The sequence below is a fragment of the Simochromis diagramma genome, unplaced genomic scaffold (genome assembly GCF_900408965.1).
Source record: "Simochromis diagramma unplaced genomic scaffold, fSimDia1.1 OVJJ01000302.1, whole genome shotgun sequence".
In the NCBI taxonomy this organism is placed as follows: domain Eukaryota; kingdom Metazoa; phylum Chordata; class Actinopteri; order Cichliformes; family Cichlidae; genus Simochromis; species Simochromis diagramma.
This window is the reverse complement of record NW_024386792.1, coordinates 2,686,372-2,703,352: the sequence shown is the minus strand read 5'-3', so window position 1 is coordinate 2,703,352 and position 16,981 is coordinate 2,686,372. Positions and strand designations below refer to the sequence as shown.

At 38.5% G+C, this 16,981-nt stretch overlaps 1 protein-coding gene across 6 annotated transcripts in view; it reads right to left on the bottom strand.

Moving 5' to 3' along the window:
- Positions 1-16,981, bottom strand: part of prom1b (prominin 1 b) — a 29,800-nt gene that overhangs the window by 10,979 nt on the left and 1,840 nt on the right. For 4 of the 6 annotated variants that reach the window (XR_005694774.1, XR_005694773.1, XM_040023789.1 and 1 more), the window contains exons 2-19: positions 7,426-7,487; positions 6,737-6,763; positions 6,435-6,640; positions 4,058-4,178; positions 3,893-3,956; positions 3,704-3,793; positions 3,339-3,362; positions 2,895-3,112; positions 2,728-2,802; positions 2,565-2,628; positions 2,359-2,367; positions 2,084-2,243; positions 1,694-1,846; positions 1,193-1,316; positions 916-1,019; positions 700-784; positions 461-607; positions 32-103 (exon numbers count right to left, since the gene is read on the bottom strand). Coding sequence is in view for 3 of the 6 variants with exons in the window: in XM_040023789.1 (XP_039879723.1) it covers positions 32-103; positions 461-607; positions 700-784; positions 916-1,019; positions 1,193-1,316; positions 1,694-1,846; positions 2,084-2,243; positions 2,359-2,367; positions 2,565-2,628; positions 2,728-2,802; positions 2,895-3,112; positions 3,339-3,362; positions 3,704-3,793; positions 3,893-3,956; positions 4,058-4,178; positions 6,435-6,640; positions 6,737-6,763; positions 7,426-7,487 (1,805 nt within the window). In the remaining 3 variants the exon portion in view is untranslated. The remainder of the gene's footprint in view (positions 1-31; positions 104-460; positions 608-699; positions 785-915; positions 1,020-1,192; positions 1,317-1,693; positions 1,847-2,083; positions 2,244-2,358; positions 2,368-2,564; positions 2,629-2,727; positions 2,803-2,894; positions 3,113-3,338; positions 3,363-3,703; positions 3,794-3,892; positions 3,957-4,057; positions 4,179-6,434; positions 6,641-6,736; positions 6,764-7,425; positions 7,488-16,981) is intronic. The other 2 variants (XR_005694772.1, XM_040023792.1) reach the window with 1 other exon arrangement.

Sequence of the window (16,981 nt, the reverse complement as noted above, 5' to 3'; positions counted from 1 at the left end):
TACAACACATGTGCAGACATTAATGACTCACCAGCTGGTCAGCCTGACCCTCCAGGTCGCTACAGAAGGACAGCAGATCTATTAGAGTGACTCCTTTATTTACCTAAAAACCAGGAATTTACACATGAAAGATGGTTAGTATAAAAGGTTTTAGTTAAGGTTTGTTTGGGGGTGGGGGGATTTTTATTAGGGATAGCTTTTAAAGTTGCATAATCACTGTTTCAAATTAAATGCATTTTATTTATGCATATTAACAAAACTGGAAGATGTTATGATTGCATTCAAAATATTTTACATTAAACAAGAAAAATAAAATTAGCAGAATAATGGAAATAATTTTTACTGAGTGTATGCGCATGTAAGCGGAGTGAAGGGCTTTTTGTGCACAGGATATAAAGGAAGTAAACAGTGTGCATCGTGCCATTCAACATAATCACAACCACAGATGCACACAGCTCACCTCAGTGAGATAAACCTGAAAGTCAATCTGTCCAATTCCAGAGTTGGCAAAGTTGATGAGGTTGTCTCTGCCAGCCTGCTCCAGCAGCGTGATGCCCTGCAGGTCCACCTGCACACTATCAAACACTTTGGCCAGGTCCCTGTTGTACTGTTGTGAAACACACGTGTAGAGTCAAACTACCATTCACCTTCTGCCATCAATGCACCTGTAATGGTGACATACAGTAACATAGCTCTTACCACTGTTCTGTTGAGGAAGGAGTTAATGTTGAACATGGTCTCCAACTGCAGAGCGTGATACAGACCGTTGTTGTCATAGCACTCCCTGTGAGACAAAACCATGATCATCACAAACACAGTGCTGTGATGTTTTCTGCTTAACTACAGGTAATGAGTTTCTTACAAAAACAACTAGAAAATGGATTCAGTACTTTTTCGTGATAACTTAAATGTTACCTGTACATGCCGCCTAGAGTTAAATCAATATTTGGATTCTGGAAAAGCATCCCAGGAAGGAAGTTCCTCTTTTCAGGATGGACCAGGAACGGCGTATCAATGATCTACACACACACACACACACACACACACACACACACACACACACACACACACACACACACACACACACACACAGTTTAAGAAAGCAGTGTTGTCCATTTTACGGCTCAGATAAAAGGTGAAAATAATAAAATCTCCAGCAGAATAAAAATAAAAGACAAAAGAGAGTTAACACCTTAAACAGCTGTCTGTTAGCCAGAGGTTCACATATCAGCTTTTCCACGTTGCCCCCGACAACAAACAGGGTGGTAACGATGACCATCAGCACCCAGGCAAAGATAAACGAGAAGCCAACACCACTGCAAGAGTAAAAAACAGACTCTGAGAGACAAAAATAATATTTTTGCTGTTATTTCCCACCATATATCACAAGAGATAGTCCCGTAAGAGTCCACTTTTGATAAAACCAGTATTAATGAGAGGAAACTCTCTGAACTTGAGACCTTTCTATAATTATTTCATGCATTTACTGTTAAATTTAATCTTATTTGAAGAACACTATTGTGAGTCTTCATTTTTTGTAAAGTAAACCTGTACTCAGTGCTTATAATGCTTCCTTTGTTATATGACTGTAAGCTAAATGGATCACAGCCACTTTTACAGTTTGAACTCCACCCTCAAAAAAAGATCCCTGAGTGATGCCTTCAGGTGAGTGAGTGTTGTGATGGAAACCTACGCCATCAGCAGGTTTCCCCCAGTGTTCGACAGGCAGCCGCGGGTGGTCGGGCTAGCTTGCTTGTCGTAGCCACAGTTACCACACAGCAGGCCGAGGATGTTAAAGGCCATCACCAAGACGACCATGCAGAGCACCGCCACGCAGGCGATCCACCTGAAGGTTAGACAGAGAGGTTTACCCACTTTAACCTAATTCATTGTAACCTAGAGTGAGATTATTTCTCACAAGCTGTTCAACTAGTTTGGTTCTTTTTATTTATTTATTTTTTAAAAGCAGTGAGAAGGACCATGTGTTATAACTAGAGCTGAACGTTAACAGTCTTGTTTCTATCTATGACGTTTTAACATCCTCACATTTTCTTAATAGATTTTTAAAGAGAAACACACAAACCTGTAAAAATCCATCTGATCGATTTGGGGGTAATAGGACTCAATAGCTTTGTGTCTTTCATTTAGGAAAATGGTGAAATTTGCCAGAGAAGCTTCCACAGGGAACATCTTGGAGAAGCCGGTGATCTCTGCACCGATCTTATCCAGCATCCCCTTTACTCCTACCAACACAATTGTAACAATAAATAATTCAGACAGAAATAAACTGGAAGGCTGGGGGTTTTAAGGTGAAGTGAAAAAGGGATAATGTGTCTGACACAGAAGAGAAAAACTTACGAGGCAGAGCTGCAGTTTCATCATCCACAAGTATGCAGACAGAGATGAAAGAAGAACATGAAACACTTTATACTCACTCTTATCTCATTTACAAAACAGAGCTCTAGCACACACACACACACACACACACACACACACACACACACACACACACACACACACACACACACACACACACAAACACACACACACACACACACACGTACCTGCAACAATATTTTTTGTTTGCTCTTTAACCAGTCTTGGCGTGTCGTTAAAGGATGCGTAACCCTGTAGATGAACAGAATAAGAGAAAAGAAAGATGGCAGGTGAGACAAAAAGTTTTAGCATGGACAAGATGATGATGCTGAGTGAGAGACGGCCACTAACCTTTTGTACAATGTTGCTGAGATCTGTTTTCAGGACAGTATTGACATTGGCCAAGGCATGATTAACATCTGGGATCTGACAGACAGGAAAAAGAAGCAGAGTAAACCTGGAGATATTTCTCACGGTTAAAATGTTCCAGTATTAGATGGCATATTGCTTCTTATCACCTTGGAGAAGTCAGCATTGATTCCCAGCTGGGACAGTGTGGAGCGGATCGTGTTACAGGTATGTGACACAGCTCCGTTCGTGCAGGCGGGGTCGGACAGGGTGTTGGACAGAGAGGCGCGCTCTCCTGACAGGCTGGCCTGAAGCTTCCCCACCCCGTCCTGCAGCACCTCCAAGGACGAGCTGACGTTCTCCAGGGCCTCTTTGGTCTCCCGCATGGCTACAAACAACAAGAAATATGACACACAGTGAAACTACTTTTTCTTGAGACAACAGCATGCTGGGCTTTTTTACACTGACCACAGAGGCACAACCCACAGAGGAAAACTATAACAAAAAACAGTTTCCAACTTAACACAAAGGTTCAGAATCACCATCTGCTTCTAACACTTTTGCAGACACAGCTACGAACACTGCACCACTGAGTCCCACTCAGCTCACTTTACCTTTGATGGCACTCTCAACTTTTGCTTTAGACAAAAGAAAATGTGAGAGAATCACAGAGGGGAAAAAAGAAAGAAAAAGAAATGAAAATTAAATGGTGAGTACTTTTCCATAAAGACTGTCTTTAGTATTAAACCCACAAGAGAAGTTGTGGCATTTAAATGGCAGTCATTAGCTGTAACCGTAGCAACTACTTAAAAAACTCCTGATTTTATTATAAACTTAAATTTGCTACAAAATTTAAAATTTTATGTGTATTACAGTACATCTTTTAAAAAGAACAACTGAGTTTTGTTTAAGAACTTGCACACTGGTTTGTGAGTCCGAGTTGTGTAATCTCAACGGGAGGTTTATACAGAGACGTTACCTCCTGCCATACGCAGGGCGGTGTCCAGCGAAGGAATCACTGATTTCTCCAGCTGAATGTGGATCCTACCCCCCAGCAAAGGGCCAATGTCTGTGAGGAAGCACAGAAAGGTCAGAAAGTTCAGCACAGTTATGTAAAGTGAGAGATATCAGACAAACACTGTGTGCAAACATGCAGGGTCGAGCTTACTGTCGAGGTCTGACAGGACTTTGTTCTTGGCTGTGGTGTACTGGGCTGTCAGGTAATCGACTTGCTGCAGCAGGAGACACACAGTATTAATAGATATTAGTTATATTATATTATATTATTGGCTTTTGTTTTTTCAAAAATAAACGGGTTATTGTGAGGACATACTGCAGGCGTGTTGTTAGCGAACGTCTTCAGGTCTCTCATGTTGGTGTTAATGAGCCGCCGAGTGCTTTTGACCTGTGAGCTGATGTTGTGGTTTGCGGCGAGAGCAATGAGAACACCCACACTGAAAAACACATGCAGGATCAATTAGGAGAAGAGCAGTGCAGTGACCACTCTTTAACAGCAGAGAGCAGCACAGCTACATAATGGGGACTCCTGCATTATGAGTTTTAATTCTTGCTCACTGAAGATTCAACTCTGCCCTCCACAGTTAGTGATGTAAGAAAAACTGTACGGCTGAGTGTACAAGCTAAACATGCAAAGTGAAGCTAAGCATTAGGATTATGTGGTTAAAATTCACTGTGATTCACTGCAAAAACACCTTATTAGTTTTACAGTAGTGATATTTTACACTTTCTGTAACAAACAAAAACAATGTAGAAACAGTAAAAAAAACAAATCAACAAAAGCAACCAACTGGTTATATTGTGCTTTGGATGTGAGCATGCACATTTGTGCTGTGAAAGGACTCATTCGGATAGCGAGGCCTCTCATGGTCAGCCAAGTAATATCGGTAACACATAACTGTCCTCCACATTTAAATCAAATTTCAGTGGGCTTGCCTCTTCCACACAGCAGGTACTCCGCATGCTCTCTGCATATGAGCAAATAAAGTTATTGGACATTTTTTTTTACCCCACATAAAGGCAAGCATTTTTACATATGTGAAAAATTATACGTGTAAATATGTGGCGCCAACATTGACCTGCTGAGATCTGTTCATTATTACAAGGGTTGTTAACTTTTTGGTCAGACTGCTTTCAGGAGCATTTTTGTTCATATTTTAAGTCGTAACTAATTTTAACGAATAGTCTGGCATGACACCTGATAGTCTTTTAGCTTGTAGGTTGTAATCTATTTGAGAAAACAGATAACTTGTGTAAAGTTTTGGGTTCATATGCAGTGAAGAAGGCTATCCAAACCTACCTGGCACCATGTAATTTGACCCCTAAGCCTAATAACTGGTTGTGGCACCTTTGGCAGCAAGAGCTGCAATCAAGTGTTTGTGATAAATGGCAATGGGTCTTTCACATCACTGTGGAGGAATTTGGCCCACCCTTCTTTATTTAATTGCTTTGATTTGGTCACATCTGAGGGTTTTCAAGCATGAATGGCTCCTTGCAAGCACCTGCACAGACAGCATGCTAATGCTAAGCTAGCCAAGAACCCAGAGTGACGCTATAAAGCTGACTGAATGCTGACCTCAGCCCAGCAACCAGACCCTGAACTTCAACAGATAACAAAAGCAGTAATGAGCAATCAGGCTTGTAGATGCAGTTTCCATCTGTTTATTGACTGACATATGTCAATGACTTTGTTTTTCAGCTGTTTTTGAGTTTCTCTAGATCAGGGGTGTCAAACTCAAATACACAGTGGGCCAAAATTCAAAACTGGAACAAAGTCGCGGGCTAACATTAATATTTATTGAAACATATTTATTCCTCCAGATATAAGAATGAATCTTTTCTTATGGACACGTTTTGCTGAAAAACTGAATATGGAACAAGCCAAGCTTAATACTAAACAATATATATATTAGCTGTATAATACCAGCAGGCCAGCTCTAATAGTAATTTGGTATGGCTTCGCCAAATTTGGCCCGCAGCCTAATTACATTTGGCCCGCGGGCCAGAGTTTGACACCTATGCTCTAGATCGTGGTATGATGTGTTGCTTTTTCAGATTTTTTAGTCTACTTCACTTTGTCAGACAGATTCTGTTTATTTCTATTTAACCTCTATTTATGCAGGTAGTCCCCTTGAGACTCAATGTCTCATTTACAAAAGAGACCAGTTTCAGACAAATATATCAAAATTACAACAATAAAATTTAAATTGTCTAATGTTTACACAGTCGTATCAAAAACAGGTGCTTTAAACAAGTGTTTAAATGATTTCATGATTCAGCAGGTCTGGCAATAATCATAGCTGGAAATGACTAATGAAATTATACTCCAATGTGATTCATTGGAGTTAATTCATGATTTAGAAAAGGGGGCAATGATTTATTTGCATAGGGCCAGGTAGGTTTGGATAGCTTTTCCCCTTAAAAATTGAAAGAATCATTTAAAATCTGCATTTTGTGTTTATTCTGGTTACTGTGATAATTTTTAATAATCAAAATGTCTTTGATGATCTGAAGTGTGGATGTGTGACAAATATGCAAAAATAACAAATCACCGCAGAAGGTGAAATCTTACAGGTACTTTGCGATACAGAAATCAAAGTAGAGGAGAACCAGTGTCATTAAAATCATCCTCATTTTGGAGTATAGCAGACTGATGATGATAAAAACTGTGAAGAAGAGGAATGACGACTCACATGATGAAGATGGTTGTAGCAACCAGCGAGGCGGTATAGAAACCTCTGTGACAGTCTGCATTTTTCCTCTGTCTCTGATGCATCTCCCCTCCACAGTTATCACAGCATCGACACATGCAGAAGCACATAGCTATGACGGGGATAAGGACCACAAACACGACGCCGAAGGTTGCACATATGAGAAATCCGGACTCGTACTGGATCCACTGCGGGAGGAGAGCATTCACCCAGTTATCAATCTGCTCTCTGCCCTTTACTTTTGACAGAGATATGCAGTGAAAGCTGTGTTGAGAGGAGTTTACCTGCAGCAACAAGACGACGTTTTCTGGCTGGAGCACCAAACCAGATGTGGAGGTGTGCAGAAATCACACAAGCATGAACAAAAAGAAGACATGCAAACCAGGTCAATGTGACAACAGAGGGATTAAAAAAGGAGAATCCTCATTTCTAAATGAATAAAGTTTTTCATGATGTGACACAGTCACTTTGTGGTTCCTGCTGTGAAGTGATATTTTAATTTCATTAAAATTATCCAAACACATAAAACTAATAAACTTTAAAGTGAGACACAAAACATGTTTTTTTCATACACTGGTCAATTGTTTTGTGTAAGTATAAAATTAGATAGTGCTTCTTTTAAAGATTTAAATTAAATAAATTAAATTTAAATTATACTTCACAGTGACGTGTCATCTACTAGTAATTTGTGAGCAGTGTGCCCCCAATACAATTGCAAAAACCTGCAAGTACACAATTTCGAAACTCAATGGTCTTAACATCCATTCAAAATATGTTACTGTATCAGGGTTCAGATACTGAACCGTGATCCATTCATCAGGGGAAAGTTATAAAGCACTTCAGTGTAAAAAACAAGTGCTTGTAAGAATGAGGCATGTTTTATAAAGTGCTCTCAGTATTCAAGTAGAACAGAAAAGCACTATAAAAGAACCAGTTCATTACCATTTGCCAGTAATTTTAACACTTAACATACCTTTCTCCATTCCTCTATTTTGATTCCACCCATGTTTTGCTGAATGACTTTGACAATGAGATCTGCAAAAAAAAAAAAAAAAAAAAAGAACACACACATACAGACGAGTGCTTGCATACAGAAAAACTGCCGCACAGTGTAGATGCTGTGTTTCAGTGATTTACAGGCAGGTACGTGATGACAAGCAAAGTTGGAGAGGGTAAAAAGAATCCATTTATGTGCTCACAAGCAGACAACGCGGATTACGTGGGATCATTTTTTAATTTCCGAGGAGAGGACGGCACTGAGACCGTGTTTCAGTGTTTTAACGGGAGCTGTTTGAATTGTGTAGTTTGTCACCAGTGACTTCAGTTCAGTCCAGCTGTCTGTGTTTACTGTATATAGGTCAGCCAGCGCTAAGCCTACCTGCACTGTGACTCACAGCAGTGTTACTCAGCATGTAAAAGATGATTACGATATGCTTCTATGGACACAAGCTCACACATACATATTACATGTATGCCTATTTGACAGCATTAAAAGCAGGATATCTGTGCCACGTATAGATACAATCACATCCAAGCGCTCCAACACACTCACATCAAAATACTGTATTTGAAAACTCAGCAGAGGTTATTTGAAGTTGTACAATTAAATGACTTTACAGCGTTTGTTTGCCAGATTTCTCACATTAAATCAGTAGTTCACAATTTATTTTTTCAGGTCTCACTTCAAAAAGATACAAATGTCGTTTACACACATTATTTAACTCAAACGCTCAAACGACTTTATTATAGTTTTGCATTTTTCTTATTAGTTTTTATTTCTGTTTAAAGTTTTTGTTTCCAGACAGTCTCCAGAGTGGGTTTAGTTTGTATTCTTTTCAGTGTAGGGTTTAGTCTTATTCTAATATGACAGGTGATTGTCATGGGCAACCTATTAGACATACAGAGTACAATAGAAAACAAAACAACACTTTATGAAAGCAGCTGACTCTCAGTCGTCTAGAGATCTCAAATCTCGGTAGACATTTGCATCTGGGCCTTGTTCGGCATGCTGTGCTGATACATTTCAATCACATAGTAGCTCATGATCCAGTACAACTCCCAGGCAACCCTAATGTGAAGTACAGAAGGAAAGTTATGTTTTTCAAGTATTGCACAAACTAATGAGAATTAAAATTTACTGAGAAGTGAAGGAGTCCTGTAAACAGTCATATCTTGTTTCACTAAAATCTGACCAGTACTCTAGGAGGAGGAGTGGTTCTTGTGAAAATGGTGAAAAGCTCCTAGGAAACAACAAAAATACGATCTTGAGCATAATTTGGCTGAAGACTCATTATGTGATTAAAAACAATCGGACTAAAAATCAGTCCTTGTGCTGGGTGGGCTGAAACTAAAAGGAGAGCATTTCCACTACTTTTACTTTGTTGTTAGTGCACAACACTGTTTGCTATTTTTACCAGAAAAATCAAGTTTTTATTTTAGTTAACAAAAAGCATTTTTTAAAGAAAACTATAATAAGGTCAACATAATGTTGGCAAAGTTGTTTATTTTCCCAAAAAGAAAAGTATCCAACTTAATTCCCATCATGTTATAGATGTACCTTTTCCCTTTTTTTCTGTCTTTTAACTTAATATTATCTCACAGCAGAGCTTCTCAGATTAGTACCGTGTCATGTGCCACTGCACACAACAAGCAGATGGAGACCAGTTTAGCAAATAGATGTCCCTCACTCACACACACACACACACACACACACACACACACACACACACACACACACACACACACACACACACACACACAGATTCTGGTTCAAGCTTCTGCTTGCACACCTGCTGATCATCAGGTGAGGTGATAAAGTGCACTTCACAGTGTCTACATGGTTTTTAATCTTCTGTTTGTACCGAGCTTACCAAACATTTAATTTCTTTCTTTCCCGTGGAAAGTGTGCAGTAATGTCTGTTTTCATAGCAGATTTAATTGATCATGACAGAAAATTACTTTTGTGAGTCTGAGGCGGTTTCTTTAAATTACATGGAGAATTACACACACACACAAAAAAGCAGCAAATCCATCCAAATCAGAGAATGTTTTACATTTCGTGCTAGAAATTTTTGACAGAGTTAATTATGAATCAACAAATCAATTAGCTACCTTATCCTAGATCTTGTATTGAGTACTATCAAAACAAAGGAACAATCTTCCAGATTACTGAACAGAACATTTTGTTTTTTGTGTTTAAATTAATTTTTTTATGCATTTATTTTCGTTGACTGGCAACAAACTGTCTTTTTCTTCTTGCATTTTCAGACTTCCTGAACATTTCTGCTCAGTCAAACAAAAGTAACAGTGATGTGTGCTTTTCTTTTGTAACCACACAGATAATCCTCTCAGTACCCAATACTGTGTTTCTGCTCGTGGTGGGAGGGGACTCGCATTTCTGTTTCTCTAATCTCTGTGAAAATGCTGCTAACACTGACCGGCCTGTCACAAAGTGTGAAGACATCTTTACTGGTTAACTCTGCAGATGCAGCATATGAGCACCTCACAGTAGAGTCAGTGCCACCTGCTGTTGCTCAGCTACTTAGTTAGCATTAGCCACTGAGGGCAGTTAAGCTTACACAGCTTAGTTCAGTGACCCAGTATAGGAGCTACCTACGGGAAATGAAAGGAAGAGAAGGGATAAACAAGCATCAGACTTATACCTAAAAGGATGAACAGACCACTGCCCAACATGATCTCATACAACCTCAGTAGTCCCCGAGGAAAACAACTTTTTTTTTTTTTTTAAATGAGCAAATATAAATAGAAAAATTACCATTTTCTTGCTTTTAGTGTCTTGTGAGAGAAGCTTTTGATTGGTTTTAGTGTAGTTAGTGAATATTTTGTTTTTAATTGAAATTTTAACATTTCAATAAATCCCAGCCTGGCCTGAGTGTTTTTCTTACACTATAAAGGCAGTTGTGCATCAGAACTGCAAGAAAGACACAGGTAAGATCAAAAATAAATTATAATAAAAATAAAAATCTAAAAATAAACCCTCTAGTTAGCTAATCTGATCTACAAATCAGAATTTACAACCATCTTACTGTAATCTGTAAATGTAGGTAAACACAATCCTCTACACTGACCTGCTCTGAGAGATTACTGGAAGATGTGGGCAAAACCTTATGCAACCCAACCACCACCTCTGATGCTTTTAGGAGACATTTGCATGCATGAATCATACACTTAATGACTATATTAGTCAGTTTCTATTCATAAGTGTTTGCCTTTGTGTTGCAGTTAACAAAATAATAGACTCACGTTCACCATTATGTATGAAAGTTTTTTATTTTTGATCAGAGGGTTTTTAAATTTAGCCATCTAAAGCAATCCAAGCTCGTCAAGCGCTTGTTAGTATTATATACTTTTGCTTTGGTGAATAAGACGACTATAGTGGAAATCTGCAATACGAAATGTAATCAGTCCCAACCATGTTTTCTTGTCTTTTCCCCCAAGATTTATTATCCAACTCCTTCATCCTGACCAACCCCCACTTTAGGAACAGCTGCTTCCAATATTAGCAGCTACCAAGAGCTAACATATAGACAGACGCTGACTTGATTCAATTTCTTTTCCTTTTGAGTCCCTGAAATTCAAAAGCGCTCATTTACTGCATATAAGTCCATCGGTGCCTGGGTTGCAATGGAAAAGGTGTTGCTATCGTGATATAAGATCTTCCAAAAACAGAGAACTTTTGTTACTTTCAATAAATGATGGGTTTTAATGAGTGTTACACAATCCATTAAGCGCTGTACTTCATGTCAGCATGAGACACTAAAGGAAGTCAGAGCCAACTGTTTGCTACAGCAAAACTACTAAGAGGATTATGTGCCATGTCTTTTTATGCTTTTGTACAACACACTCAGACCTGTTTCAGATTCACATTTGAAGAGATGAGAAATGAAGACAAAGAATTTGAATTTCAAATGTATTACTCAACATTTCCTTGATGAATTCAATTATCAAGTGAAATTATGAATAAAAGCTGGTTTCCTCCCACAGATCAAAGACTTGCATTGGTGATTATAAACTGGCCATAGGTGTGAATCAGAATCAGAATCAGAATCAGAAAGGGGTTTATTGCCAAATGTTGAGCAGGTTAACAACATTAGGAAATTGCTGCGGTGCTTCAGTGCAAACATAGTGTCATCACATTAATGGTTGTCAGTCTCTGTGTGTATGCCAGCCCTTCAAAAGGCTTGTTCTAAAGGTTGCTTCTTGTGTTACAGAATTAGATGAGAAGTCAAGAAAATGGATGGCCTTAAAAGAAAAGTTAAAAACAAAGCTAATTTATTTAAATAGCTGTCGATATCCAGCTGCCCAAACATTCAAAGATAAGAACATCAGCTAATATTCACAAACACGGTGCTTGGAAATAATTATTTTTGTTAATATACATAAGAGGCGTACAAAAACTGCAGAAAATGTGTCTACAGTCTCAGATGCTAAAATGCAGGATTTTATATAATTTCATTCTCCAAAATGTGCGAGTTCCTCTTCAGAGTGATCTAATTTAAGACGCTTGGTAAACATTCCCACAACCAATCACAGTAATTAAGGCAAGCAGACAAACACCAGGACTATGACCCACTTTCGGTATTTGTGTGTGCACACGCCTGTGCATGTATTTACCCAAAGTTGTGAGTGTGTGTGTGACAATGCCATCTGCAGCAGTGGTAGCAGGACAGTGTTAGCATTAGCCTGTGGATGCTAATCCTCTAATCCAGCCTGTGTGTATCAGAGGGATAAGACGCTGCCTCCATACTCAGTGAAAGAGCCCAAAATGCTTCTTCACTGTTAGTGGAAAAAGGGATGAGTGAGTCCCAGAGGAAACCCAGTGTCAGGAAATGCTGATATCCCCGCTGAACCTAAGCACACATGTTTTATTCTCTGCTAACACTCATATGCAAACAGTTCTGCTGGAATCGCCAAAAATAAATGAAATTTACAAAGTGAGGGGATTTATGGGGATTTGGACACAGTCTGATAACTGTGCCACATTACACTGATTAACTCTTTACTGATTAATTTTCAATGTTCTGACAGACCTGACAAATCTCATCTTTAACACTGCAGCCGAACACAAACCTGCCACCTCTGCAACAACTAACGATGACCGCATCTAAGCTGAGCACATAAGCATGCACTGCAGCACAACAGAAAACATGGACACATAGAGTTTAGTGCAGGACTCCATGGAACAATGTAAACTTACTCAAAAAGTTGTCAACTGCTCTGAACGGAGGCGAAGAACAAGCAGGCAGCAGGAGGAAGTGAATCAGTGAATCAGATTGCCAATAAATCAAATTAATTCAGCTGTCTCACTCAGTGAACAGACTGATTACCCCACACAGTTGAAAAATACTTTTGGCATTTTAAGAGTTTTTTTTTCTTTTTAGTTGTTATACAGTTAGTTATACAATGTTTACCACACCTCTTACTCTTTGAATTCAGATTTTTCAGTCCCATTGCTGTATCACGATGCATTCATACCCAGACTGATTCCCACCCCTTGCTTTCCTGGCAATTCTCACTTTGGAAAAATATAGGGAAATACTTGGCAGTATTTTATTTTAAAAAATTAAATGTATGAGCTTTACAGATACTACTACTAATAATTCATTTTTTCAAATAACTTTAAACTCAGATCACATGTGGTGTTTCTTTTGACCACACAGCAGATGTGCTACAGTCTTTAAATGTAGCTGTGCAAACATAAAAGGTGTTTGCATGTGGAAAGACCACAAAACACTACACAACAGTATTAATTCAACTGTAACGTCATGACACATCCAAGTATGTGAAAAACACGTTTCTCAGATGAACATAAATTTTTATGTTTATTAGGACTTCATTTTGTTTAAGACAAACTTTTTCAGCCTCTCGGCACATTATTTTTATTACTTCCTTCTATTAGTACATGAAAAAAATTATACAAAAGGCTAATGAAATTAGCCTGGTTCATAACTTATGTTAAAAGCAATTTATCTGAATGTAGGGATCGCTAATACCAAAAATTAGACTACCCTCAACTAACCCACATGGGAGTAAAGCTATCAGTATCTCTCAAGTCCATAGAAATGTAAAAAAAAAAGAAAAATCAATGTTTCAATAAAAATGTATCTTAAAGTTCTTTTATATTTTGTCTCTCTTTTGATTTGTAAAAACTAATATCATTCAAATTTCAGTGAAGGAAGATGGAAGGGATTCTGGAATTCAAGCAACACTACTGGATTATTTATTTATATTATTACAATTAATATAACCATATTAAAAAATTTTCACATTTTTAGGTTTAAATATCAAGGTTATCTGCATATCATGACATCAGTTAATATGTTTTTTTAAGGATAAAGGAAGATGCAATTATTCAATTATCGTTTCTTATGAGAAAATATTTCGTGGAGGTTTAAAAATATGTATTTTATTGAACCTTCTCTTGATTTAGGGATTATGGCAGCTTTGCAACCACCTGAAACAAACACATGCACTGGTCACTACCTCAGAGGATCAGGATGTGTAAAGCATTTACAGTGGGTAAAATTATTGAACACATCGGCAAATTTCTAAGTAAATATATTTCTAAAGGTGATATTGACATGAAATGATCACCTAATGTCGGTAACAACCCATCCAATCCACACATGCAAGGAAATCAAGCTATAGATGTCTATAAATTAAGTTACATGTAATAATGAGAAACGACACAGGAAAAAGTGTTTAATGAAATGTATTTAATACTTCGTACTAAACCCTTTGTTGGTGATCACAGCTTCACGATGTATGGAGAAACTAGCCACATGCATTGCTCGGGTGTGATTCTAGCCAGTTCTTCCTTACAGCCAGTCCTCAAATCCTGGAGGTTTCGTGGACCCATTCTATGAACTCTGAGTTTTACTTGTTTCTATAGATTGGCTGGGTCATTCTAGTAGCTTTGTTTTCTTCCTCTGAAACCAGATGAGAGTTTCATGGCTGTGTTTGTGATCATTGCTTCCTGAAATGTCTTTCAAATGTCCTGAAATGTCATTTCCTGGTAGACGGAAGCAGATTTTTATCAAGAATGTCTCATAACATTTTTCCATTCATCCTTCTTTCAATTAGATGAAGTGTGCTAGTGCCATAGGCTGGAAAACGGCCATACACTGTGATACTCCCACCTCCAAACGTCACTGTTGGTATGGTGTTTCTGGGGTGATATGCACTGCCTTTTGACCTCTGAACATTGTGTATTATGGCCTCCAGTGATATCAATCGTAGTCTAATCTGACCAGACTATACTCTCCCAGTATTTTACAGGCTTGTCTAAATGTTGTTCTGCATACATGCTTCAGCATGCCTTTTCTTTGCGAATGGATTATTGCAAGGTGAGTGTGCATACAGGCCATGGCAGTCAAGTGCATTACTTATTGCTTTCCTTGAAACAATTGTACCTGCTGATTCCAGGTCTTTTTGTAGCTCTCCACAAGTGGTCCTTGGCTCATAGACAACTCTTCTGATATTTGTTTTCACTCTTCTGTCCCAAATCTTGCAGGGAGTAGCTGGTCATGGCAATTTCATAGTGAAATTATGTTCTTTTCACTTCCTGATTACGGCCCCAACAGTGCTCACGGAGAGAGCTCATTAGTTTTACCCATAATGACATATTTCTTGTATGATACCTTAGTAATGAGACAGCTATTTATGGGCCTTCAGATAGGATTGAACCAGGTGGCCAATCAACATCATTTATGTAAGTACTGACAAATTTCAGCTGGTGTCATGACTTTCCATGTCTTCTTCTCTGTCATTTCTCATTATTACACATAATTTATGTACATCTATGGTTTGATTTCATTGCATGTGTGGGCTGGATGGGTTGTTACAGACATCTTGTGAGAATTTCCTTTAGAAATATATTTACGTGTTCAATCATTTTTCCCCTACTGTAAGCTTGAAATTGGAAGCTTTAGAAGCAAATGAACAAAACATATATATGGCACCTTCTTCTGATTTAATGTTCATAACAGTTTTGCTTGACAGTGTTGCATTCACCACAAATGAACACATGCACCTGCCACCGTCTACCAGGCTCAGGTCGTGTAAAGCATTTATACATATACGTACAGGGAGATGATGTGGCATCCAGGTGGGCTACCTGTGTGTGTGTGATAGTGAGTCATACTGGAATGGAATAGCAGCATATGGTGCAGCGGATTAAGGTATTATGCTGTGATGCAGGTGACTGGGAAAGCTTCCCTTAATCGCAGATCTGCTAATTGATTAGCCAGCCAGCGGCCCTAACCCTGGACACCGAAATGGCAGCAACTTAAAACCTTCAATCCAATTGCTGTGTGTCATCCACCAACGTGACCACCCATAGTTGCACATACAACACATAAACAAACTGTTTTTGATGGGATGTGATCACTGGATTACTGGCCTTCATCACAAGGACAACAGAGCAACATACATTGTTTTTATTGATCCTGTGATCACCTATGAATCACCTGGAGCATGGGCTTGCAGGAGATCATTCATGACTTATGACAGCTATGGATCCCTTTAAGCTGCTCAACAATCGCATATCATCACAGCATACCACCCCCTTTGTGCTCTTTGAGTTTGAGGGATTTTAATTTTCTTTTTTTTGGGGGGGGGGGGCAGCAGTGTTAAAATTAGATAATGATGACATGGCACAGGTTTACCTCTGGGTTTAGGGTTACAGACACAGCAGCACAGCACAAATAACTCGCGCCACAGCAGCCTTGTTGAGGTTATTACTGTTTATTTGGACTTTGCCATTTGGTTTATGACGTACAACAGTCCAGTCAGGTCCCCGACCTCTAAGCCAAGTCAGTGATTTGTGAGCTGCCTGACGTTCAATGCCTTAAAACAAATCATGGCATCAACATGGGCAGTGAGGAGAATCAAAGTCTAAATATAAATGTCTTTGTTTAATCAGGATATATATATTTTTAGATTCTCACATTAATTATAGCTTGTGTGGACCCAGACCTTTAAATGGAAAAACAATGGTCCACTTTTTTTCTTTTTTACTTACTTGCTTTAATATTGAATGCATATCAATATTTTTCTTTCCTGTAAAAATATGTTTAATATAGCTGTATCTATTTATAATTAGTGTTTTTTAAATGTGGTTGAATTTACCCAATCAGAAAACATTTTTTTTGATTTTCAAATGGATAAAAATACGAGAAAAATCCACAGACATCTATTAAGTAAGGTTATGCAAACTAATTAGCTTATTCATATGCAGACTAATAGAGTTTCATCCCTGAACGCCTGCTTTCAGCCAAGAGAAACCCTGCATACACACATTCTCAATTGTACACTTTTCCACCACAATTGCACACTTATTGCACACAATAAAGTATCTCTCTGTCTCATGTCCTGTGATTGTGACTGTGATTACACTGACAAGTAATGCACTTCTTACTTAAATGGACTGTGCACTTGTATTTCATATATAGACAGATATGCATAAACATATGTATACTGAGCATCTGTACAGCAGCATCTGGATGACA